At 45.0% G+C, this 25,852-nt stretch overlaps 1 protein-coding gene across 1 annotated transcript; it reads right to left on the bottom strand.

The window, feature by feature from the left end:
• Window positions 1–34: 34 nt before the first annotated feature.
• Window positions 35–25,638, bottom strand: LARS1 (leucyl-tRNA synthetase 1). Its single transcript, XM_066196813.1, has 32 exons — window positions 25,523–25,638; window positions 24,499–24,617; window positions 22,916–23,003; window positions 22,250–22,330; window positions 21,676–21,816; window positions 20,446–20,607; window positions 19,659–19,771; window positions 19,196–19,259; window positions 18,580–18,647; window positions 17,993–18,218; window positions 16,990–17,077; window positions 16,831–16,907; window positions 16,126–16,179; window positions 15,309–15,449; window positions 14,804–14,881; window positions 13,828–13,913; window positions 13,665–13,730; window positions 13,495–13,577; window positions 12,741–12,879; window positions 10,491–10,703; window positions 9,570–9,627; window positions 8,748–8,811; window positions 7,997–8,180; window positions 7,683–7,773; window positions 6,723–6,863; window positions 6,055–6,195; window positions 5,866–5,976; window positions 4,914–5,024; window positions 2,791–2,895; window positions 1,596–1,691; window positions 1,079–1,211; window positions 35–402 (listed from the first exon to the last, which is right to left on the bottom strand). The coding sequence occupies exons 1-32, from the start codon at window positions 25,526–25,528 to the stop codon at window positions 197–199; spliced, it is 3,534 nt and encodes a 1,177-aa protein (XP_066052910.1). The 5' UTR covers window positions 25,529–25,638; the 3' UTR covers window positions 35–196.
• Window positions 25,639–25,852: the final 214 nt, after the last annotated feature.

Raw genomic sequence — 25,852 nt, 5'->3', positions numbered from 1 at the left:
GGGTAACTGTTTCTTTTCAAAAGAAGCCAAAACACCAGAGGAAAATAATTTTATTAAATCCCTGTTTAAAAGAGCAGGGGCAACTCACATGTGAACTCAGGTTGGTTTGGGTGGACTTTTTTTTTTTTTTTACAGAACAAATTCTCCCCTTTGTTTAATAGAGATGCTTCAAAACATGAACCTCCTCAGTGCCAGTTCAATGAACCAGGTACACAATGGTGTCCCCAATGTCCCTTGTGAGGCCGTTCTCAGTGACACAGACGTGTCTCTGGGCCAGGTCGATGTGGAAGATGGCTTGTTCCAGGATGGGAGTTTTCCCCGCTTCCTCCTTGCCAAGGACTGGGACACGGCGGGGCCCGAGCACGGGATCATCAAACCTCATCAGCTTCACCTTAGAGAGATCTGCACAGAGAGAGCAGCTGTCAGGCCACAGCAGCTGCACACAGGCCACAGCACCAGCAGAGCTCACCACAGCAGTGCTGAACCCTTGGAACTTTCACACCTGCTCCAAGGAGAGAGATTCTCAAGGGAGTTACTGTCGTGTTCAGGTTTACACCAACACAACAATGTCCTTCAGTGGTTACACAGTGAGTTACCAACGGAAATGGGGATAAACCACACAGAAACACCAGCTCCTAATACCACATTCCAAGCACTGAATTTGCTTTTTCTGGCTCAGGACTGGTCTGAGTAATTGAACAGTTATTCCTCATTTTCTGCAGAATGAACTGCAGAGTCGGGGAGGAAGAGCAAGGTGAGAGTTGATTTCAATATAATTCCCTATCAAAAGGCAGAGTAACAAAGACTGCAGAGCAGAAGAAGCAGCCTGGGACCCCTCAGCTAAGCCTTCCTGCAAGTGCAGCCTGCCAGCCCTGTGCCCAACAGCACACTGACACCTTCTGGGAAGACAGGGAGGGAGTCCCTCTTTCATCTCACAGGTTCCAGCCATTCCCAGACCTCCACCACCAGGAGCTGGCAGTAGCTCACATCCCTGCTCGCACAGGGCATGTCCCACATCTGTCACACCCCTGTGGCCCCCTCAGCAGGTGGCAGAGCTGAACACCTGGACTGGTGCTACCTTTGATGCCTCTGTCCATCTTCATCAGGCGCCTGATGATGGTCTCCCTGTTGTCCCCTTGCCTGATGTCCATTTTTGTGGAGAAGTGGCCATTGGAGGGCTGAGGGTTCACCAGGAACACAGGCACCCCAGGCTGTGAGGAACAACACAGACCTTAAAGGAGAACCTGTGCATGTGATCCCCCAGGAGAAACATGAAACTAAACCAAATAAACATCTGCTATTAATAAATCTTCCAGAGGGACAAAATCCCTTTAGAACCTGCCTGGCCGTGCTGGACACCAGCACTGCCCCAACTCTAAAATGCAGCCCAAAGTGTAACAAGGGTTTAAGACATATTTAGGGAAATCAATGATATTTTTACTTTTAGCGTTAGAAATATTCATACATGATAAACATTCATGTCTGATCAAAGTTTTTAAACGGCATATTTAAAAAAACCCAGACAAAAGTAAAGTTTCAAGTTAAGTTTTTTAATTAAGTTTTCAGACTTCCAATATCTGAATTTCTGACTTTACCTCAGTTCTGAATATAGAAAATGGTTTTCCAGGACAGCAGTCTTCTTTGATTTTATCATCTGCTTCAGAAGCAAACTTCACCTCAATGTGATCCAGCTGTAAACAAAAAATGGGGGAGGAGGGAACAAGCAGGAGTTTAATGGCTTTAGAGGGAAGAGCAGAGGTGACAGCCCTATGAAACAACGGTTCATGTAGGAAAGGGGAAAGCAAACCTGCACTGACATAAAGCAACAAAAGCACACCTGAACCCACCAAATCTTGTTTAGAAGGGACCTCTGAGGGTCACCTAATCCCTCTGAGAAGTGCCCAAGACCCCAGTGTCAGTCTCTGAGGACAGGGACCCCAGAGACCCCCCAGCCCCTCTGGCTGTTCCCAGCAGGGTGTCCCTGTTCTGCTCCCTCCCCCACGTCAGGGGGCTTTGAAGATTTACAGAGAGTTTACAGTAAAAGTTGCTGCTCACTCTCAGCTTTGCTCTGACATGGGACAAGCCCAATGAAGTCACACTTGTTTTCCAGGTTACATCCAGCTCTGCAGTATACATAGTTTCTAATTCTTAAAAACCAATTGGTTTGATTTCGACTTTTGGTGTTGGGGTTGTTTGGTTATGTTTGTTCTGGTTTTTTTAACACCACACACCTGAGCTGTCCCCTCATTACTATGTTGCCTATTAAACTAAATTCTGCTCATCATATGCAGCAGCACAACTGCTCCCAGGCTGGCTGCCTCTCACACAGCACAGTGTGAGGAGTCCTGCCCAGAGCCTGCTCCCTGCAGAGGGAAGACAGCCTGCTGCAGCCAACGTGCCAGTGGAGGTGCCCAAGCACTGACTGGTCTTGCTAATGCCTTGAAGCAGCTCCTTCCCATTTCTTCAGCTGGAAATGTGAGATACAGACTGGCTCAGAGAAAAATGTCTCCTCAGAAGTGCCAGTGGACGTCACTGTCACAGCTACATCCGGTACTGAGGTGAAAACCAGCCCTGTTTTCTGGGACCATGTCTGTAGCACACACCTACCCCTGTACCTCATCCCAACACTGAACACATATATGTGCATATATTAGACAAATGGAAAGTTGATTAAAAACTGTTACTTGAGCAATGCACACCCAGAATTTAATGTAAAGAGGCTTAGAGCCTCAGGGAAGGCTGCTGCTATCCCAATAAACACCAAGTAGTAGGTGCCAAGTCTGTACCAACCTCCAGGGAATTTGTCAAATAGACAATGTTCTCCATGAGCACTGCACGCTCATCAAACTCCAGTTCCAGATCAAGAACACGAGAACCATTTTTCTCCAAGTTTTCCTGTGGGGGGGTTGGAAAAAGTATTAAAACCCTCTGAAGGCTGCAAGTAAAATGACGCTTCAAAACGGCAAACTATCCACATTAGTCATGGAAAGAACAGAAGAACAGGCTTGTAAATCCGAGAGCTCTCTGCTGGCACAACATTAACATTGGAGCAATAATTTTCTTGTAACAGGACTTCTTCTACAGGGAGCTGGTGACACTGATGGGAGGAGTAAGAGCAATTAGAACACATTTTTAATATAGAATTGAAAAGGTGTTTGACATTCACAGTTATTTAAAACCCTGCTTAATGTGCAGGTTGAGAATTCACAAAATCAGTCAGCATTTCAGTGGTGTTTCACAGCAGGAAACTCAGGCTTATGACCCAGTTTAAAATAAAGGACAAGCCCACAACACCTGGACGCGCTCACAGCGAGTTCTCTGCAGGGAAATAACAACCACTTTGTACGTTAACATAAAAGTAACTTAATTAGTCCAGAAAGCCAGCAGCAACAGTCACAGGAGACACAGTATTAAAGGCAGTATAAAAACCACACGATTTTTTTTTTTTTTAACTAAAACAGAACTTCCTCTTTGGAGTTTAATCTGTCCCTGCCTGGCTCTCACATGCTGAGCCAGCTGTCTCCTTTGAAGCCCTGCTTTGTCAGCCTCAGCATGGTTGTGGTTTCCTGGTTTCCTCATCAGTTGAATGTGAAAGACTCCCTTTTAACATGGAACTGCTTCCCTTTGTAAATCACAGAGGTGCTCCTACATTTCAGCCCTCCTCTGATGAGTAGGAAGCACAAGCAGAAATGTTCCTTGTACCCTGGAATTGATGAATAATTGGTTTCAGAGAAAGCCACTGCTCAGGGGAGTCTGAGCTCAGATGTTTCCGTGTCTCTGTGGGAAACAGGTTGCTGCTCTTTGGAAGCAAAAAGATGGATTTGAGGTGAGACTCAGCTCCTTCCCCCCGTGCCCCAGGATCACTCACTGCTGCCAGACTAAAGACATTTTCATGTTTCCACCCTAACTCTTAGGACTGAGAGCTTGTCTGACCTTTCCCAGCTGGATCAGTGGATCTAACACATCCCTACTGCTCTTACAAACTTAGACAGGAAGCTCCAGAACTGCTCTGTGCTCTCTGCTCCTCTGAAAGCTTCCAAGCTCCCACGAAAAGGAACAATCAGAACAACCCCACAGACACAGCAAACAGCTTCACTTAAAAAACATGACAAAGCTTACAATTACAAGACATTATCACGTGCATTTCAAAAATCAAGCTAAAGGAGAATAAGTAATTTTCTGTAAGGAGAAAAAGTGATTTTTTTAACACTCATTAAGATTTTTTCCATTACTAATCCCTCTCAACTTCTACAGATCATGAAAAGTCATCAAAAAGCTTTTAAATCATACACAGCAAAACCCCCATTTTTTTAAAAAAAATTGTTAATTCTTTGCTTCTTGGCTCTCCCTAATTGCTGCATTGAATTTTCATCTGCAACAGTAAGCACAAGAAAGTTTCTTTAAATGAATGGAAGCCAAGATTTGCATGACCTGGGGAAAATAATGGGCTATCAGAATATTAAGTGATAAACATTAGAATTACACACAAAATTTGTAATTCCATTCAAGGCTCAAAACAGTCTGTTTTTTCTTCCCTTAAACATAGTGCAATCAATCACCTCTGGCCTTATTCTTAGCTTCCAGTTTTTGTGTCTCCTAAGCAACACTTGACTCGCTTGAGCATGAAAAACTGGAGAAGTCAAATAGGATACATGTCAAATACAGGGGTATCCAGGTATGTTTGAAGTACAGATTGTATCACCCACAAAACACAGAAAGCACCAACCCTCAACCAGATCCAGAGCTCACCTGGGCTAATTCACACAGAGACGTTTTTATTATGTAGTTCTTCTACAGATGTACAGGATGTTTATAAACAAACCCACGAAGATGCCAAATAAACAAAGGGCAAGGGGGAGACACTGCATTCACAAAAGCCTTTCCTGTACCAGAACTGTCCCTCTGCCACTTACCTTAACCATGGCAACAAAGGGCATCACCTTCTTCATATACTTCTTCAGCTCTGGCAAGGTGTTCAGCTCACTGGCAATTACTTTATTATCTGGCAGCTGACCTCCATTGCCCTAAACATGGGTGAACAAGCATTAAAGAGAACAGCTATCATGAAAAAACTTGTCTTTCAATGTCAAATACCTCTCTCCTGCTTTCCCATAAGTACCAGCAAAGTTTGTCAGCATCACCGATTCCACAAACAGTTTTCTCATCCTTTCGAAACCCGAACAGCATTTAACACTGACACAGAAAAAAAACTTATACAATGCCCAAAGGTGAATATCCCCAAAAACAAATTCCACATGAGGAATACTGGTTAATCTCAATTGCCACAAGAACAGTCAGGAATCCCAAATGTATCAGCTACAACCCTGGTGTGCTCAAGCTGAGGATGGTTCATCAGGATCCCAAAAGCCACTCTCAGCAGTTTCCCCATGTCAGAAGAACAGACCCTTTTGCTTTTTTAATATATTTCTTCTTGTGACTGACATTCCATTTCAAGCTATTTGTGACCCTGCTGAGTGGTATACACTTACTCAGGGACTAGAACAAAGCTTCTAAGCCCACTTGCAGAGTAAGGCGGCAGTAGTCTGTCAGTCAACCATGTTTCCTCAAAAATATACTTGTAAAGAAGAATCTTTAAAAGCTAACCACTTACAAACGGAGAAAACAACAGAGCACAGGCATGTTTTTACTCAGATTGTCAAAACCAATGAAATGCAACTGTCAAACCAATGGCAGTCTTTGGGACACTTTCATCAGGCATCAAAACTCACTGGACAGTTGCAAAAGCATTAAAAAAATCTCTTGAAATAATTTGGTAACAAGGTAGAGCTTATGAACTCTCTACAGATGGAAAATGAGCCCCCCAAGAGCAGGCAAGCAGTGGAGGGCAGAGGAGGGGTCGAGCACCTGGAAGTGCTTGCGCAGGACGGACAGCGTGGTGTGTTGCCAGGGCGGGTAGTTCTTCGCCACGTAGATGGTACAGTGAGAAGGCCTCTGGGAGGGCTCTTTGGTACTTTTCTGAGGAAATAAGAACAGTCAGGAAGGAGTCTGCAGGCAACACAGAATGATCACGCGGGCACACAGAGAGGAGCTCACCTTTCCCTTGGCAGGGGCCATGTAGCTCTTGAGGCGGAGGCGGAGGTCGTGCGCTGCCTCCATCAGGTACTGGGAGGAGCGGATCAACACCTCATCCACGGGCCCTGCTGCCGGCCACGAGGCCCTCATGATGGACTCAGCCTTGGGGCACAGCAAGACAGCAATGCACTGAGCTCAACACACCTTAGCTGGTGGGCTTCCAACCATTACAGCTGGGAAAAGAGTTCAGCCAGCCTGGACCTCAGTGAGCACCCCCCCACAACGCCCTAAAGGAGCGGGCACACAGACAACAAGCACTTCTTTGCAAGCGTGTTCAGGACTATGCATACAATCACAACTACCACATGGCTACAGGCCATCTGCAAGCAGAGGGCTTGAAAAACATCAAAACTAAGCTTTCTGCAGAAGCGCAAGACTATTGCACTGTTTGACTTAATTTCAGATCACCTCTTTGTAGGCAGACAATGACAGTGACTGGTATTAATGCTGCACACACCATCACAGCAAGAGGCCAGCTCCGTGCAGGCACAATAAGCCAGTACGACGCCTTGGATTCACACACATCTTTCCTACTTGTACACAAATAATATCTGTAAGCCTGACATGGGTGCTATTGAAAACCATGAAAGCTCAGATGCGAATCAATGACAGAAGTGAAATGTCAGTACCTTCCCCAGCAGGGACCAGATGTGCTCACAGAGGTGGGGGCAGATGGGAGCCAGCAGCAGGGTCTGCACCTCGATGAACTGGAACACCAGCTCCCTGTGCATGCCCTCGATGGCCAGCTCTCGGTACTTGTCCTTCGCTGCCTGCAACAACAACACGCCATCAGCCCTCTGCTGCCAGGGGGAAACACCAGAGTCACACACACACACCTCTGGGCTCTTACACACGAGCAGCTTGTCACCATCCATTACTGACTTCTAAGAACTGTATTTTCCTGAAGTACCCATCTGTGAATCTGTCAGCTGGCCACTGGATTTTGCATTTATGTGGTACTTTAAAAAAACTGTTTATTGGCACAGACATAAAAGACAATAACATTCACAGCTGTGTATCAGGTGCTGTCATCCCAAATGACTTACATACAGATACTAATAAGGACTAAGAAAAAGGCAATGAATATGATCTATCATTACACATAATTCTGCCTATTTAACCCTAGTCTTGAGAATCTCAAAGCAGCCACATGAAGGAGCATGTGTAATTCATTAAATGGAGCAGCATGGCTCTGCAGACACTCTGGAGACATGGTTTACGGAGGATATCAAAAAGCACTATGCTTCCAAACAATTTTGTTGATGAATTATCTGGATTTCCTACGAAGAGTCCTTTATCGCAGAAGATATAAAGAAAGGCAATACTCTTTTTAATGCCTTTTTAAAAGCAGCTTCTTGCTCATATCAGCTATCAGGACTATTTGCAGAATTGCATTTGCTTTCCTCTGGACCTCTGTAAATTGACACAGGCAGACCTCTACGATTTCACATTTATTCCTTTGAAGTACTCTTATTTCTTCACACAATTCTGATTCCAATTCAGCTGTATAATTAAGGATCAGAGACAGAAGGATCAAAAGAAATCCACAAAGCAACAAATACTGGGTGTCACTTTCTTATACCTCCTACCTGAAACTCAAAGAAGCCAGTTTTCAGAGCTTCCTTAAACATCATCTTCTCATAATTTTGGTCTGTCTTCATTATACCTGCATTCATCTCACTGGGGAGGGAAGGGAAGGGAAGTGACAGCATCAATACCACAAAGTCTGCCTCATGTAATGGAACACTGTAAAACTGTCACCAATGCAGCCAAACCCCACAGCCTATTCTGGAATGAGCTCTGTTTTATGGAATTCATTAATTTCTAGAAAAAAATAACTATAGGATTCCTCCTTGCACGGAAAAATCTGGCCCAAACTGTATTATTAGCCTTCATACTGTACCTGGCAAAGACTCTGTCATTGAAGGTGCTGGCTGGGCCACTCCTCAGGCTGTCTCTGTTTGCAATCATCTCCTTCACCCACTCCACCCACGTGTAGAGACGTAGAATACCAGCATCTGCCATGGCTTCCACAAAGTTGGCATCTTCAACAGTGTCTCCAGCATCAGCCAAGGCCAGACGCATGCCTGGAGGAAAGGGGATCAGCTGCCATGGCCGGGTGCCTCCTGCACCCAGGACAGCCCACCCCAGCTGGAGCCAACAAATGCAAAGCCAGCCACAGGCTGCCTGGCCAGCCAGAGATGCCCCAAGGGAGGCGCTTTCCCTGGGAGAGGAACACTGCCCTCCTTGGGAAGGGACCAGACAGACACCAGAACCAGGAGAGCAGCACGCTCACTGCCCCAAACACGGGAGCATGGAAGGAGCATGGCACACGTGGACATGCAGGGAACAAATATGTTCCTGCCCCATGCACAGCAGCAGTGTGTCCTGTGTTCTGGTCTCTGCAGGGAACGCACAAAGATCAAGCAGGCTGCTCCCTGGGGGGCTCAGCCCCAGGAGCAGCTCCTGGCTGAACCAGGTGTGCTAACACACATCCCAGTCTTCCAAGGGGAGTCCAGCTTTTCAACAAGAGCAGGTGGTAAGTGGCAGATTTACTGACATTCAATACTCCAATAAACTCCTCTGAGAGCAAAACACTCATTTTAGTCGTTTTGGCATAATTGACAATCAGATGCAGGTCAGAATGCACTCACCATCTGCAGAAAACTTGTCAACAGCTTGAGTGAGGGTGAGGAAGTTGCCTGTTGATTTAGACATCTGAAAGAAAGATAAGAGTGTTTGTTTTCTCACACATCCACTGAGTTGGTGGATAAGCAAGACAGACCCAGCAAGGGTTTGGGCAAACAATTTTCTCATGAATCACAGCAAAAAGCACTTTAGTAAATCTGAATGAGGTCTCACAGCAAAAGCAGACTCAATTCTGCATGCACTCAGTAACAAAATATAATCTCAGAAATCCCCTAAATTAAATACTACTTTTAAACTGGCAGTTTAAAAACTAACAACCCTGTTGTTTTAAAAACAAGTTTAAAAAGACCCTGTATTGATTTTTAAAGGACTCCACTAGAGTTTGGTTTGGGTTTTTTTGATTTATATAGTCTCCAAGGCCTGATTCTTGGGTTCAGGCACTTCTAATTCAACTCAGTGTCAGAGCTTGCACCCATTACCAAGGTATTGGCACAAACCTTTTCCTCTCACTGCACCTACTCCAATGCTCTAAAAAGCTAAACTTTAGTTAAATAAACAAATATTCTGTATTAGCCTAAAACTTAACAGAAATGCACTGACCTCTTCACTAAATTGGTGAGACTACACAAGAGCTGACTTAAGAGAAAGTGCTACATAGAATCACAGGCAAGGCAGGTTTTTACCTCTAATGAATGATAAACTGGAGGGCACTAATGAAGAAATGTCCCTATTTGCCCTGCTCACATCCCAAGAAGTTGTTTCCAGTCTGGCTAGCAAATGCCTGTTTTGACAACACAAAGGCCACGTCACACAAAACCTCGCCATACCTTTTCGGAATTGAGGAGCAGATGTCCGTTGGCTCTCACAGCTACTGGCCACTTGTCTCTGTTTGAAGACAACATACAAATCTTTTGGCCAAGTAAATACATTTTCTCTTTTTAAAAAAGGAACAAACATTTTTTATTCTAGTTTGAGATGAACACCTTAAGTGGAATCTTAAAAAAAAAAAAAACAAAAAACAAAAAACCTAAGAGTTGTCTTAAATATATTAAGTAGTGTCTGTGAAGATGAAAAGAACTACTGTATAAAGGCTAAGAATTATCATTGCTGAAGTGCAAAGCAGGGAGCAGTACACCTGCAGTTACAGTTTATTTACATCACCTTCCTCTGTTCAGATATTTTAAATTTAAAGGCCAGTGATTGGCACTGCCCAGGAATACACAACAGTGCTGGGTCCACATCTCTACCCAAGAAGGAAGGAGATATTAAATTACCCACAATCACCTTTACTATACATCAGAAACCCACTTTTCCCATAGAGAGTTTTATACAACCCCTAAAGCAAAGTTCAAGGAAATGCAAATGGTATCTTCACCATAAAAGCCTCACACGATGGGCAAAGACTCTCAACCAGTCCTGCACAGCCCATGGGAATATATGTGGCTCTTTTAGCCATCCTTGAGAAGGAATTAAGGAGACTTAATAATCAAGTCACATAAATTCCAGTGCAGGAATACAACTCAACACTGGGAAATCCACAGGAGGAGATAATGCAGAAAAAGCAGGGGAAGTAATGGTAAAAGATCCTTCCATTTCAGTAACTTCTATTATAGACGACTGTATCAAAGCTGCAATACGAAAGAATACATTTTCAACACAATTCTACATGTTGTACAGTCCAAAGGCCTTTAGCAAATGCAGCAGAACTACAAACTCTCCAGCTTGACCTGCATCACATCCCAACTTACCTTTGCTCTGACCACATGGCCACGTGATTGTAGAGGTAGTACGACAGGTGATTTGGAACCAGATCTTTGCCAGAAACTCTGAGATCCACAGGATACCAAAATTCAAACTCCTCCTTCAGCTTATCCAACTTTTCTTTTGGAATCTCAGTTTTAGGGAATGGAGCTGTCTTGAAGAAGATGTAATCCCAAACCTCTTTGGTCATTTGATGTGCCCTGCACAGAATCAGTCCCACATTGCACAGTCAGTAAAAGCTCCTCACACTCCACAGCACTTTCTACAAGGCAGCTTAAACCTGTTGCTGCATTCTCACAGCACAGTCCATGTGATCAGCAAGCATGGACAGAGTGCCCAGGGCCTTTGCCTGAGTTCAGGAGACTGAATCCAATGTCAGAAGCAAATTCAGAACTGCTCAAGCCGTGCCCTGCTTAAACTGCCCTTTGCGATTTCCCGATAAACATAAAGACTCCCATAAAGAAAAAGTGATTAATAATAAAAGCATAATCTTGACTATCCTGGAAACCTGATAATTTCTTTTCCAAATATCACCACCCAAGCCCCAGCCCCACCTGTGGCCTTCAGTGAACACTGAGAGCCCCTCACTGGAGTGTCTCATGGAGCCAGTCCTTCTGGCTTCCCACAAGTCAAAGAGCAGGAGGAGAGGAGACAACTGCTGCACAGTTCAAGGCTGCCTCCTAAAGGGAAAATATTTGTGGTCTTTTCCCACTTCGATTGGAATGAACATTTAAAATTAACATTTACTGCAAGACACATCTTACCAACTACCAGAGGTAGGTTTCCCAATTTTGAAGGAAAATACTGATGAGATGCAACTGATACCCACAGCTCTGTGGCCACTGGGCTGCATTAACACATATCCTTCTTGTTTCTACAGAGATTTTTACTCCTGGCTCTCAGAACTTCAGCAGAGTGCACTAGATACTGCATGCACTCCAATTAAATATTTTCAATCCAAAGTTTACCATGTGTTAGCACCTTCTAAAGGGTTTTGACCTGTGCTATGCAGAGAGGAAAAGCATTCTGGACCTCAAACACTTCCAGTACGCATTAAAACAACACCTCAGATGATGGCCTGTACTACCAGTCCAGAATAAATCCTACAGGCACAGGTTTGCTGGTTTGGTTCTGGCAGTTCTATGCTTTAAACTCCTGTGCTGTGACTGGGCTTGTATTTGGTGCCAAATTCACTGTGACTGAAGATGACTGAAAAGGATGGGCCATAAACCCCTTTTTCCTTCACACCACAGAGCAAATATCAGTAAAAAGCACTTTCCAAGGCTGCTAGATGTTATCTACTTGCATAGGACAGCACTCTAATCGTACACGCTTAATTACATCAAATCTGTAATTCAGGGCCCAGGATGCTCACTTCAAAGCTTGTTTCTAGACATGACAGGCTCGTGCATAGTTTCTCTGTAATTAGAGAGCTTGAGCCCAAATGACAGCCTTGTCCAGTCTCAGAGGTATTTCTGTCTGTAAGAATCAGAATCTTTACTTTGGAAATGGTTTTCAGTTTAGTTACAGCATCAAGTAAGAAAAGTTTCCATTTCAATATGTAAATTACTCCAGAAATTAGTCCATAAACTATTCAGAATTAGAGCAGATGATTCAAGGCACAATGTGAAGTGTTTTATCAACTCCAGACTGAGCTGTACTATCTCATCTCTCTGATCCCTTTCACCACACTTCAAAAATCACTCCAACCAAGAGGTCACATGCCTCCTCCCCCTTGCTCTGAAGACTTCCACAGACAAGTAGTAGATAAAAGATGGTTCTGAGCTTCCAGGAGAATGACAGTGACAAAAACCAAGAGCTAAATCCTGCTCCCTCTGTGCACCGAAGCCCACCATTTATTGTGGTGCACAGCAGTCTCAGCAAGCAGACACCTAAGCAGCCACTGAAACCAATTACCCAACTACCTGCCAAGGCCCATTTCAAGGCAAGTCAAACAAGTACTGAAAAAGGTGATTTACTGTCCACACAGTTCTTTCAGAGATGCTTTCAGAAGTATTTTTCCACTCTCTCTCTCTCACTGCCTATCACACTCCTCTCTTCACTTATTGCCCCTCTGCAAACCTGTTCTAACTCAGCTCATGGTAGGTTAAGTTTAATAAAGATGCTTTTTACACACAGAAGCAAAGACTCAGCCTCCTTGGCAAGTCCTTCTGCAGAGCAATTCAGGAGATAAGCAAACCCAATTAATCGAGAACTTAATGGTTCCCTCTCCTTACCTGATGCCCAGAGGAGATTCTCCTTGGCCCCTCAGGTTCCCTCCCTGCAGCAGGTGAGCCACGGTGTAATAGGCCATGTAGATGGTGGAGTCAGAGAGAGACTCAATCAGCCACTGCTCATCCCAAGGCAAGCGGGTCCCTGGACAGGGAAGCTGTGTCAGGCACCACCAGCACCACCCTAGCCCCAGGAACAACTCACAGGCACACATCAGCAGCTTATCAGCTTCAGTGGAACACATAAACACACATACACACATTAGTACTCATGCTTGTGCTTTTAAAAATATTTGGTTTAAAAGTTAAACTATGAAGATTTTACTCAAAAGCAAACAGCTGCTGATTTTCAAGCTGTTTCCTGACACAGCTCAGCTCAAAAACATCTGCTGTAGGTTATAGTGCACTTCCAGCAGCTGTCCCGTGTCAGGCCACACAAGATGAAGGCTAATCAGAATTGGAGGAAAAAACCCAAGAAATAGTAAAAGTTCCCTCTATCAAGGTACCTTCCAAATCAACAGCTCAGGCAAAAAGCCACCAAGATGCTGCACAGAGTACCTGTAGTAGTGCAATTACCAGCCCCAGGCACTTCCTACAAAGCACACTTCCCCTGGGATGCTGGGCCAAGATACAAGTTGGACAATGCTGTTCCACACTTCCCTACACCACTGGGGATGTTATACAGCACTTAAGCCTTCCAAATGAAACAAGGAGTACCATCCTTACAAAGCACCAGCTGAGAAAGGAATGCTTTGCCTACCTAAGCCATAGGTCCTGGAGCACGCATGCTCTTGTAGCCAACCCAGGGTGGCTTCGAAATTCCTCCTAGTCTCTTCACAGAACCTGTAAGAAAGAAGCTCTTACTGCCTTCAGCCCCCTCAGACCCCACCAACAGAGCCAAGTCACTCTACAGCCACATTCATAACTCACGTCTCCAGATGTTGCAAGCACTCCGAGGCCTGTTTCTTCCAGCTCACTTCACCATAGTCTAAATACCTACAGGCAGGAGAGGTTTAAAGTAACAAAGCAATCAGAAGTAGTGTGCAATTGTACAGTTGGAGCAACTTTATAACTACAGCTTTGTTTCACTTACCACTGGTCACAAAGGGCCACGACACACTCATCAGCAGATCTCGACATAACTTGTTTCTCGGGTTCCATATAAATCATGGCTTCACCCTAAGAGTTGAAAGGGCAATGAAAGCTAAAGTTTAAGTACTTAATGTATTGACAATCCTGACAACTTACTAAAAAGCATCCCCTCCATTCTAATTTGGTTTTACAACACTTACTGCATAGCTCTCACCACTGCCCAGGCTCTCTGCCTCAGTATTCCCTCGGGTAAAACGCGGCAAGGCTTGACTCTGCACTTCTCTAAGGTACCAGCCCACAGCACTTTGTACAGAATGCATGGGGAAATGAGGACATTAGCACCAAATATTCCCCACTGACTATGCCCCCTGAATGAAACAGCTCCTAGAAAACTCTGGGGGACAGAGGGAGAGGGAAAGGCAAAGGAAAATGGGATGCTGAGCTTCCAATCTACTTGCTTGCACACACCATTCCTGCTGATGCATTATAATGTGGACATAACAATGCCACAACAACAAGGGAATAACGACTAAGTGCCTGAAGCCTCTCCTACTCCAAATCCTCATCAGGGAGTCTCATTAGGGGGACGCCACAATCACTGTCTGTTTACTGCTCTCAGTTTTCTGAAAGAGGAGCCCAGCAGTGGGGCATTTGCACATCACACATCCTCTTCACTGGCTTGAAAGAGACTTGACAGTTCAGGTCCTACACTTCCAGTATCCTCCCAGCTGTAATAAAGAATAAACTGGACCACCAGAACATGTCCTAGGGAAGGTGACAGAATAAGACAGGGAATGAGAGAACTGTAATAAAGCTGCTGAGCCCACTCAGCCCAAGAACATCAGGTCCCTCTCTCTGCAGTGACCCAAAGCACCCAGAGGGCTGCAGAACCACACCAGGGGCTTCTCTGGCCACTCAGCCCTGTGAAAAGGACAAAATGGCAATTCAGAAGCAGCTGTGTGCACACTGTCACATACCTTATCCAACATCAGCTTCTGAATGCGTTTCTTGACATCTTGAACTTTTTGTCCTTTGAATTCATCCACCAACATCACCTGTAAAAGATGGGTCACAGGAGATAATTTTTAAAAAACAACCAAAAAAAAAAAAAAAAACCAACAAAAAACCTGCAAACAATAACACCTTGCTCATTTAGTATCAGTTCCCCTAACTATACTTGCAACAAAATGGATCAGCTCCCCAGAAGGTGATCACTCCTTCAGAAACCAGGTTATAATGCTCAGAGAGCACAGGAACATAGGAGTGGAAACTTTCTCCAATTCTACATCACTCCTCCAACTGCAGAACCTCACTGCAGGAAGAGTTTAAACCAGAAGCCCTTCAGGACTTTTTTGGGAAAAAAGGACAATGTCCCTCTTTCTTGAGATTTTTTTTTTTTTTTAATTCTTTACCTGCCTTTTTTTTTTTTCCTCCAAGTCAAACTCACCAAGAAACCACTTACCAAAATCTTGTATTACTTACTCCCTCATAGAATCCTTTCAGATACACTTTCTCCTTGGCCTCTGCAAGCTTCTCTCTGTCATTCTGGCTCTGGATTTTGAGCACATCACAGATGAATGGAGCACAAAGGCTGCCATAGTCTGGGATTTCAATGATGGGCACCTGAGAATTAAGAAAGGGCTGTCAAACCCCTCCTGCACTCCACTGCTCACTCTGTACATTCACAGCATCTAACACAAGTTACACAGGGCTTACAACAGATTGCTGCAGTTCCACTCATGGCCCAGGAGCTCTGGCAGCCCCCAGGGTGGCTCCTGAGCTGCCCAGGTGTATCCTGTGACATGACACCATCCCGAGCTGTCCCAGGACTGTAGCTGGAGTGTGGAACCAAGGGGACTGCGGAATACTGGGATGGCTTTACCTGTAACCTGCACTTCCAATGAAAACTGCCCCAGGCTCGAGGCTGCACTGCCACTGAGGGACTCCAGCTTTCTGCATTGAACAGACACCCTCCTAATCTGGCCGCAAGGGCACTAAGCTTTTACCAACCAACAGGTATCAGTATAACGATGCATCCCATTTCCCAAAACAATAATTCCCATAAAATTGACACTTTCCTTCCTTTCTGAAGTATAGCATAGAATAACAAATCTTGGTTGCAATCCTTAACAGACCAAATGTTTTAACAACAGGAAAATATGAAAACTTTAAGTTTTTCAGCTTTTTCAGCTGAGAAAGACTTTAAACAGAAACTCTGGAAGAGGTAGCACTGGTTCATTTCTCATCAGTGAGCAGAACATCCTGTGTGCTGTAGATGGACACATCTGGGTGCACTCACCGGCTCAAATGGCAGGACCATTTCATCTCTGATGCCATACTTCACCCTCAAAGCCTTCAAAGTTGGAAGAAAAAAAAACAATAGATAGAAGTCTTCTAGATTAAAAGGTTTTTATCCATTCATAGTGCCTTTTTTGTACATAATGTTTTATTACAAATCAGACAAAGCCACTTCCCTGCCTTCTCACCATTTCTGACACCTGAGCTCAAACTCCATCTCATTTCCAGGTGATTCTTTGCCATATTTGTCTACATTTCTTAAAAGGGGAAAAACTGATATTGCTCTACCCTGAAATGAATGGACAAAAATTCAGTACCCAGGAATAGCTGTTCAGATGCTGACATACTCCTGCAGTTAGTAACCACCACTTTCAGTCTCATTTGAAATTCATAGAGAATCGTAATCTCATTTTTGGAAGTCATTTCCACAACAGGAATTCATTTCTGTTTCACTGGTGCTCTTCTCTACCTTAACATGCAGCACGAGTTACATGATTCTGCTCCAAAACTCAGACCTGAAGTCTGGAAAAACCCCATCTGTCCTAGCCCAGTTGGTTTAAACTTCATTTATTTTTAATTGCTTTGATTCCAAGTTAGAGATGGCAAAATGCCAATTAAAGCCAGTTTCATTTTACCCAGTGGATATTCACTTTTGACCCTCTTCACTAGAGAAAGAAAGCAGAAACTATTCAGTTAACAGACTGACCTGCTTCTTTTTCAAGTCTCTCAGGGCTGCAAAGTCATCTGGAGAGTCAGATGGAACACTTGTCACCACTCCAGTTCCTTGGCAAAGGAAAGGATGAAAGGATTAGTCCCCACACACTGAATCCCAGTGCCCATCCAACAGGCTGTGCTGCAGAATCACCTTTATCCTCCTTGATGGTGAGCATGGGCAGGGCGTAAATGACCTTGTAGGTGGTGAGGGGCGCCGAAAGTGCAGCACCAAGGATCTCCTGAGCAGGACAAAGGAACAGCATTACATTACAAACAAATTCATTTCATATACAGATGAACAAGGAGAAAGTACATATGAAAACGTGTGGTACTATTTGAAACAGGATTTAGGTTATTTATGGATAGAAAAGTCAAATACCAAATACCAGGAAACTTAAACTACTACTACGTAGCATTGAGGCAGAAACGGCTTAGGAAGCCAGTGTCAGGTGACATTAAAGACAGGAAGGAAAGCATATTGTCAAGATATTCACACACCGACAGGAGGCAGTCCAGGTGTGGCAGCTGTCTTCTACCTCACTAATTTGCTTGAATTCACATCTTGTCTACTAACAAAGGAAAAAACCTGCATTTTCTACTTCATTCTTCAAAGCAAGATCAAGAAAGATGGTGTAATGAATGGAGATCAAGGGATGCAAACAGCTGATGGTGCTTTGTATCAGGATGAATAAAGACCACTGATGACGCTTGCACAAAGCACACAGGTTAAGGACAGCAAGCCCCAAAACCACTGACATTCACTACTCAGCTAAGAAAGCTTCATTCGCACACTGGAAATGTCTGTACCAACAAAAGCTTTTTCCAAATAACCCTTTCTAGCTATCACTTTTTCCCCTCCCTTTCCATTCACGCTTCCCAGCAAGCAGAAAAGTGTTACTTAACACTATCCTTTCACCACATCATGCTGAGAGAGTAGGAATGCATCTGTCCCCAGCTAAGTGCACCAGGCTGCTGTCCCAGCAGCAGCTGTGGCTTGGCTGCCAAGGAAGCTGCCTGCTGCTCGTGCTGTTCGTCACTAGAGATTTCAGTCACTCCAAAATTTCAGTGATACCTCCCGCATTTTCTTTACAGAGAGAGTTCCACCAGCACCTCTCTAGGCGTTACCCCAGAGGAGCAGGCTGCAGGGTGCTGACCTCCCCCATGAGCTCCTTGACCACGGGCAGGACGCCGCTGTCCCTGGTGAAGCCCTGGTAGGACATGTTGCGGGCCGCGCGCTGCGTGCAGATGAAGATGTCGCCGCTGCCCGTCTCGAAGCCGATGTACTTCATGTCCGGCCGCAGCCAGCAGTTGGTCTGCCCAAACATGGTCTCCGGCCTCAGCGTGGCTGCCACCAGGAAGATGTTCTTTCCTCTCAAGCCACTAAGGGGGGGAGAAGATATTGGGTATGTTACCAAAATGAAATCATTCCAGATAATGCAGAACAGGCTTTTAAACGAACATCAACTTCTAAGCAACGTTTCCCAAGAGACAAAAGTGGGTCATTAATTCATTGTGGGTTTTCCATTTCCTTTCCTTTTTTTTTTTTTTTTTTTTAAATTCCATCTTGAGTTCCACACAGGCACAGCAAATAGAGCATCTCAAAACTCTGATCAGGTCTTTGAAGTGATGGAAAAAACCAGGTGAAATTAAATTCTACATTAGGCAAAACAGACTGTTTAATTCAATGGTCAGTTCTGGCCAGGAGACAGTGCCCATCTGCCACGAAAAAGTCAAGACCTACCTCAATTTTGCAGGGTAAGGATCCAACACCTTCATTTTTATCAGTGTGTATTCTTGAGGCCCAATGCCCTACAATTCCCACAAACAATGCAACAATTAATAAATGAAACTCACTTGAGCAGGAAAGAAAATACATCCTATTCTGTAGGAACCTAATCCAAACACTATTTAAGGTACTGATGCTTTCCTCAGAGTAAATCCTATTTCCATTCATAGGCGGTTCATCCATGAAAGGCTGTTCACTAAAATGTAGACTGCAGAGAGGTTATACTGTATTCCTACAGCCAAAAACTTACTTGTCACAGACACTGTCTCAGCAACATCTAAGTTAACAACAGCTTGTTTATTTAGCTTCAACAGATAACAACACAATGAAGTGATGCTGCTGGCACAGATTGCCAAAGGATCAGAGAAACCAGCTACAATGCAAAATACTATCCATAGTTCCAGACGAATCCTCAGTTAAGTCCTCAAGAAAGGACTTAATTCAATTTTCACACACATTGAGAGTTAGTGACTCTGCACATCCCAACTATGTTTTGCTTTTTTACAATTTACTTTCCCTTCAATATTTAAGATCAAAAGCAATGCATGAAAGTGTCAAGTAAAAATTTTACCTCTCCTGTTTGCCTGTCATGATCCATGCAAGGCTGTCCATCTTTAGGAGAATAAATTGTGTATCTAGAAAAAGGTGTATTTTCATTTAGCTGTGAGTAAAATAGTGTATAGAGCAAGAACAAACAAAATATAGCTCTCTGGGGAAAAAAGACCTCTTAATGGTATTTTCAAATTTTGTGTGGATCTGTTTCCATTAGTGACAATATTCAGCTTTCACAAGAGCTTTCAGAATTGACCCTTTTCTGCTTGGAGTTGGTACCCATGGAAAAACTAAACCCAGAAGACAAATCTCACATGCTTTGTTGGCACAACAACTACACTTCACTGCATCAGGCAGAGCACCAGCAATGCTGCTTTTATTTGAGTCAAAAGCACACTCTAGAGACCTGTGACAGGGCTCTGTCTTTGGTACAGCTGAGTTTATCCACATTCCCAAACACTCAGAGCTGAGTGGCAGCTTACCGTTTGCCAAACTTGATCTTATTTCTTTCCTTCAGTGTAAGGAATTGCCACCGCACAAAGGAATCATAATAGGGATTGACATCTGTTGTAATGAAGGAACGCCTCCAGTCCACCTGAAAATGAGCAAGAGGCTCCAGTAAGTAAGCACAATCAAGAAATCAAAGGAATTTCATAATGCCATAACTATTATTTTTAAAATAAAAGGAGCTTTCTCTCCAAAAAGACAATGCAAGTACACATCCCACAAAGGGTGTAAAGCTTAAACACACATCTGTGGCTGCTCTCTCAGAGCAGAGATGTCAAAGACTCGAGGTCCCTCCACTGACTGAGAAATTTAGGGGTTTTGTAGTAGTTTTAACCAACCATTCAAGATGAATTTCAGCACTGCCTTGTTTCATCATCTTTATTTCTCTTCACTTTCAAAAATCTATTGTCAGCAGGACAAGTACTTTTAGGAAGAAGAATGATGTGATGTTAAATAGAACTGCTGTCAATACTGGCTACAGACAAGTTATCTCACATGGGAACCATGGGTCATAATGTCTTTATTGGACTCATTTCCAGCTGTGACCACTGTACAGGGTACAAGCTCTATATAAGAACATGTTTAATTATCACTCAAGAGCATTAAAAAGTTAAATGACTAATTCCATAAATATCAGAAACATTCCTGGAATTCTGGTGGTACTACAGAGAAAATCTCAAGGAGAAGCAGCACATTCACCAACACAGACACAATACAGGCCTGGCTGCCTGTATAACTGAGGTTGGGATCACCCAGAGTCACCTTCAATCCCATGCTCTTCAGATCCTGCACAGCAAGGGGAGGGAAATAATCCAGCCAGTGCTCAGCTTCAGAAAAACTGACCACTTCTTCATCAGACAGACCCAAAGACTTCATGATCCCCCACTGGTATTTGGAAGCGCCAGTCTTGGCAGCAGCCTTGCTCTGAAAGAACAGCTGGGATTAGGAAGCAGCCACAGTCTTGTCACAAGAGCATCTGCCTCTGTTCGTGCTATGGTTTCTGATTGCAGATACACAAGTTAATACAAATATTCTCACAGCCTCCCTCTAACAGTGAGGGTAATTGATTAGGGTTTCCATTCTACACCCTGTATTCCCAAGTTTCCATTCTACCATACCTTGTACTCCCTGTTCATTCCCTAACCCTCCTCCTCCCAACTGTTCCATGCCAATGTCCACAACACCTGCAGAGGCTCTGCCACAACAGCCTGGCACAGAATTATCTGTTGTTGAGGCCCTGCTCAAACCCACGGGGTTTTGCACTACAGAAAGGTGGATAGCCCTGCACCCCTGTACCAAAAACCTTTGCTGCTGTCACTCTCCCCAGCTGTTGTCCCTTGAGAATCTCCTGTCCCTCCCCAGCAGTGACCCAGGCAAGGCCACACCTTCTGTCCTGTGGAGCAGCCAGAACCCCAAACCCAGCAGTTCTGGTGGGACAATCTCTTGAGTGTACATAAACAACGTACAGAGCACCTGTAAACTTTTCCTAGACTTGGGATACCCCCAAAATCCTAAATCTCATTTAAATACCCGGTAAGTGAAAATAGTTTGGATGATTTTACTGAGCCTATCTAGACAGAACTGGCTAGATATCAACTTAAAAAACAATAACCAAAACAGCAGGAATATACATTCTCTACCTCTGAGAAAGCAGGACTATTTCCTATAACCTGCTTATGAATGATTTAAAAAAAAAGGAGAAAAAAAATGAGAGTATTACTGAGGATCTGATCTGTTTTTTTCTCAGAAAACCATTAGCCAGTGCATCAGCTCACCAATAAGGGCTCATGCATTAACATGGTATCTCTGGAGCCATGCAGTTAATACATATTTTCAAGCCTACCTTAAAGGTAACTCAGCTACCTTGGAAAAAACAATAAAGATCTTTGTGTTGAGGTTTCTGTGAGCCCAAAGGAGGAAAAGTCTACAGTGTGCATACTGAAGTTTTGAAAGCACAGCTCTCAGTCCAGAAAGGCTTGGTTTAAACTTTACCTTTTTGCCTTTTGCTTTGTCCTTGATGATAATTTCTTCCTCTTTTTTACCAGAATTTTCTTCCTCTTCCTCCTCCTCGTCAGGAAATTCCGGTGGGCAACCATATAATTCCATTTCCCTTTTCAGCTTATCTGCACAAGCCTAAACAGAGTTATTGGGAGTGTGTCAGCCAGGGGACCAGCTGCAATCACAGCCAAGGAGCGGGTTTTACTGATAACATTTTGCATTCCATGCTATAAGCTTTTTCTGGACCTTGCATTAACATCTAGGAGATGCATCCTGCCACTTCCCGAACACCTTCCAGGACAGGAAGAGGTTTACAGTAAGAATTTTCTTGCAAAGGAAAACATACAACAGGTAAAATTTAGTTTTCCAACACTTTATCTTTCAAAGTAACATTACAGCTCAAGCACAACACATGACTATTACAAATTCAGGTTCCAAATCACACTGTCCTGGTGAGTTTTTAAATAAACTGAGGTGATGTTGGGGACAGACAGTAAGCAAGGCTGCAAGCAGCCTTAGGGATAAAAACCCCATCAGAAACAACCCCCAGCAACTGCAAAACTCTCACCTTGATGGGCATCCCTGTGCAGTGCAGCCCAAAGGGGAACAGGCAGCTCCTCCCCTTCAGCCTCTGGTACCCGACTGCGAACTGCAGAGAGGGAAAATGGAACAGCTGGAACAGGAACAGCCCAGCTGAGCCGGCACCTGCTCAAACACACCTGTGACAGCTTCAACATGCAGCCCCCGACAGGTGACAGAGCTGGGCAGGAACTCTGGCAGCAAGGTGAAATCAGAGCTTGTCCCCAGGCCTGCCCCTGTGGCTGCCTCCACCAGAGCCCAAGGGGTGCCAGAGGAGAGCTCTTGTGGAATCCTGCCAACAGTGCCCAAAACCTGCTCCCACACAGCCCACAGAGCACAGCAGGCACAAACAGAAGGGACAGATCTCCTGTGACGTTTGAGCCGCTTAGCAGCACCTCCTAAAAATCTAATTTCAAGGAACAAACAAGGGAAATCCCTGCAGCACCATCTCATCAAATTAAAAATTACATTAATGGAATTCCCCTTCAGCTAGCAATATTTCTACGGAAAATGTGGGAAAAAGGGAAAGTCTAATAAGTCATTACTAAAGCTACAAAGGAATTGACATGGCATCCTGTCGGCTCAAAACTGAACTACGAAATCAGCATTTGTTCTAGAGCAGTATTTAAAGGTATCAGCAAAGGAGAATTTTTACCTCACATTTAGATAAGGAAAACGTGTGTCCCAGGTGCAGGCGGCCATTCATGTAGGGGTAAGGAAAGGTAACAAAGTACTTCCCCTTGCTGAGAAGAAAGTCAAAGAATTAAAACACATAATTAGCTTTATAAATGACCATCAGACAATACACGAGCAAAACAGGAAACTGGTATGTTCAGCTATTATCAGCCCACAGTGACATTTAAATATTTTCCTTGCCAGTAACATGAGCCCTTGATTTTAAAGAGCTGATACAGTAACAGGCTTTATCATCTTAAAAAATAAACACGAAGGAAAAAACCCACAGAGGACTGACATCACACAGAAACATTGAAATTGATATAACATGTTCCCAAAGGTAACAAATTCTAATCCTGCTTCTGTAAATTAATCACAGCAAAGGCTTACAGTCATTTATTTAATCTCCCACTGGGTGAGTTCAGATTTTAAGGGCACACTGCAAGCAATCCCTCCCTCCTTTCACAGGGATATATTGTTGCAGGGTGTTTCAAAGAAGTATTATGCCGTTGGAACCTGAGCTCTCAAAGCAGCTAAGAAAATATTTACATTTAGGACACTGAATTTCCAGCTTTACCTTTGCACTGCACTTCACGCCTTGTCTCTTCCCTTCACACACTCCCTCAATCCATTAACATCCAGGAATAAAAGCCAAGTCATTTGTTTGCTTGCAAAACGTACAGTTTAAGAACCTGCCACCTGTTGCACCACTTGAGTTATTATCTTGGTTTAGTCTGGCTTTCCCATACACCAAATATTAACCTCACACTGGCAAGGTCACTGCTTTTCCAGTCAGAGACCTTCCCACAGGATTAATGCTGTTCCCCCAGGCAGCCTCTCCATACCTGTCAAGAGCACAGATCCCACCAATTCCAAAGGAACTGTGCTTCCAAGCATGCTGTGCATTCCCAGAGAATAAACAAGTTTCTCAGGGCTTACTCTGGGGCAGAAATAAAAGCAAGAGTCCTATGGTCTTCCCCAGCAATGCAGAGCACTCCCTGCCCCCGTGAGAGGCTCTTCCTCCCCACAGCCCTGCTCCATCCCCTCTGGGGCTGCAGCCAGAGGTGGCCAAGGTGGCCCAGGCACTGTCCCCACAGCCAGGACCTCCCCAGGACCTGGCCCTCCTCCATCCCCACAGAACTGCTAGAGGCTGCTCTAGAGCAGGGCCCAGGATTTTGGGCAACACTCCTGTTCTCTGTGAGGCAGAGCAGGACACACCTTCCCCCGGGGTGAAATCTCAGAGTGGTGAGGGCAAACACCCAGGAACCCTCTCCATGTCAAAGAATACAAGCCACCAAACAGAACCTGGTCTCAAGACCACAGAGGGTACTGACACTGCCAGGGAATGAAAAAGCTTCTCTCATCCCGCTGGAACTCAGCCACACACGTACTTTGGTGACAGTCCTTTGTGTCATCAGCTACAGGAATGCCAACAACGTGTGAGCAAGTCCCTGCAGCTGAGCCATGAGCACTGCTCATTACAAAGACGCCACTTTTCCCACCCCCCACCAGAGTTTGGATGAAAAGACATTTCAAGCAGTAAAAAAACAAGTACAACAATACCTCCTCTGGTCCTTCCTGTCTGCAGCATTGATCTCAAACACTCGATCACGCTCCCACTTCTGCTGGACCTCTCTTTCAATCTTCTTCAGGAAATCCACTTTCGCTGTTCCCTTACGCTCCTGTTCAACAGGGAAAGGAAGAGAAGTCTGGCTGAACAGGGTAAGAAATAACAGAACTGCAAGCTATCACAGACCGCTCCTGATCTCCTTGGCTAAGGGCAAACACTGCTCCAGAGCATGCAGCGACCCCTCCCAGCAGAGATGACTCTGCAAGCCTGTATCCTGAGATTCCAGCGTGTATCCTGAGATCCACCCCTCTGAAACTGGCCCAGGATCTGCAAGGAAAGCGTTAACAACCGTGTGCCACGGCAAAGGACTCCGCAGCAGCCAAGACACACACACGCACTGGCCACCCTGCCAATAAAGAACAAACTCAGAGAGGTCTGAACTGGGTTGGTGGCAGACGATATCAATCATAAGTGAAAACACCCATCGAATTCTGATTTTATTCCAGACTCTCCATAATCCTAGGCAATGCATCCTCCTCTTCATGCACATAAAGTGGGAACAGCAGTCCCTATGCCAGGAAGAGGGCCTGGTAACAGCTCTGACTGTAGTTCACAGAGTTCGTCAGGTAAAGCATTGCAAGCGATTTTAATTAAATCGGTATTCAGCAGCCCTTCCCCTCATTCTTTTATCATATATCATATGGCAAGTATTAAAGGATCTTATTCTTCCAGCATATAACACACAGGAATTGCTAAAGGACACACGCATTACAAACACAGGCACTCTGCACTCATGAAGGTCGAGAATTTGGCTTTTCCCCATCAAAACCAAGATACTCCTAAGACTTTTACACCAAAGGGCCGCATCCCCGGGCAAAGGCCCCGCGCACGCCGCTATGGAACCCTCCTCCCGGAGACCGAAGAGCGGCCCTGAAGGGACGGTGAGGAGCCCCGGGGAACGCCAGGAGCCCCCGAGCAGCCCTGCAGCCGCGGCCCCGGCCTGCCCCCCGCACTCACCGCCATGTTGCCGCGCCTGAGGGCCCCGCACGGGCCGTGCCAACGGCGGCAGCGCCGGGGGAGCACAGCCGTACCAAGGCAGACGGCGAGGGGAGACCGGGCCCTTTTCGGCGCGAAGGGAGCCCAGAGAAGGAGGGCGGGAGGGAGAGCGAACGGAGCGACCGCTGCGGCGCCGCGTCCCGGCTGGGGAGGGGGAAACGGGCCCGCTGTGCCCGGCCGGGGAGCGCGCCGCCGGCTCGCTGTCCCTTTAACAGCACCCCCCAAGATGTCGCCGCGGGTTCATGCGCTCGCTCTACCGAACTTGCTGGTTCTCCCTGACCCTGGGCTCGG

Source organism: Chamaea fasciata, unplaced genomic scaffold (genome assembly GCF_029207755.1).
Source record: "Chamaea fasciata isolate MVZ Bird 193981 ecotype frontalis unplaced genomic scaffold, bChaFas1.0.hap1 SCAF_15, whole genome shotgun sequence".
Lineage (NCBI taxonomy): Eukaryota > Metazoa > Chordata > Aves > Passeriformes > Sylviidae > Chamaea > Chamaea fasciata.
This window is presented reverse-complemented; position numbering and strand designations above follow the sequence as displayed.

Excerpts from the sequence above, each read along its gene's own strand:
- LARS1 (XM_066196813.1), bottom strand. Across the intron at positions 13,914-14,803 it reads AGAAGCTGATGTTGGATAAG|GGTGAAGCCATGATTTATAT; the intron begins GTATGTGACAGT and ends TTCAACTCTTAG. Across the intron at positions 8,181-8,747 it reads TGACAAGTTTTCTGCAGATG|GCATGCGTCTGGCCTTGGCT; the intron begins GTGAGTGCATTC and ends CCTTTCCTCCAG.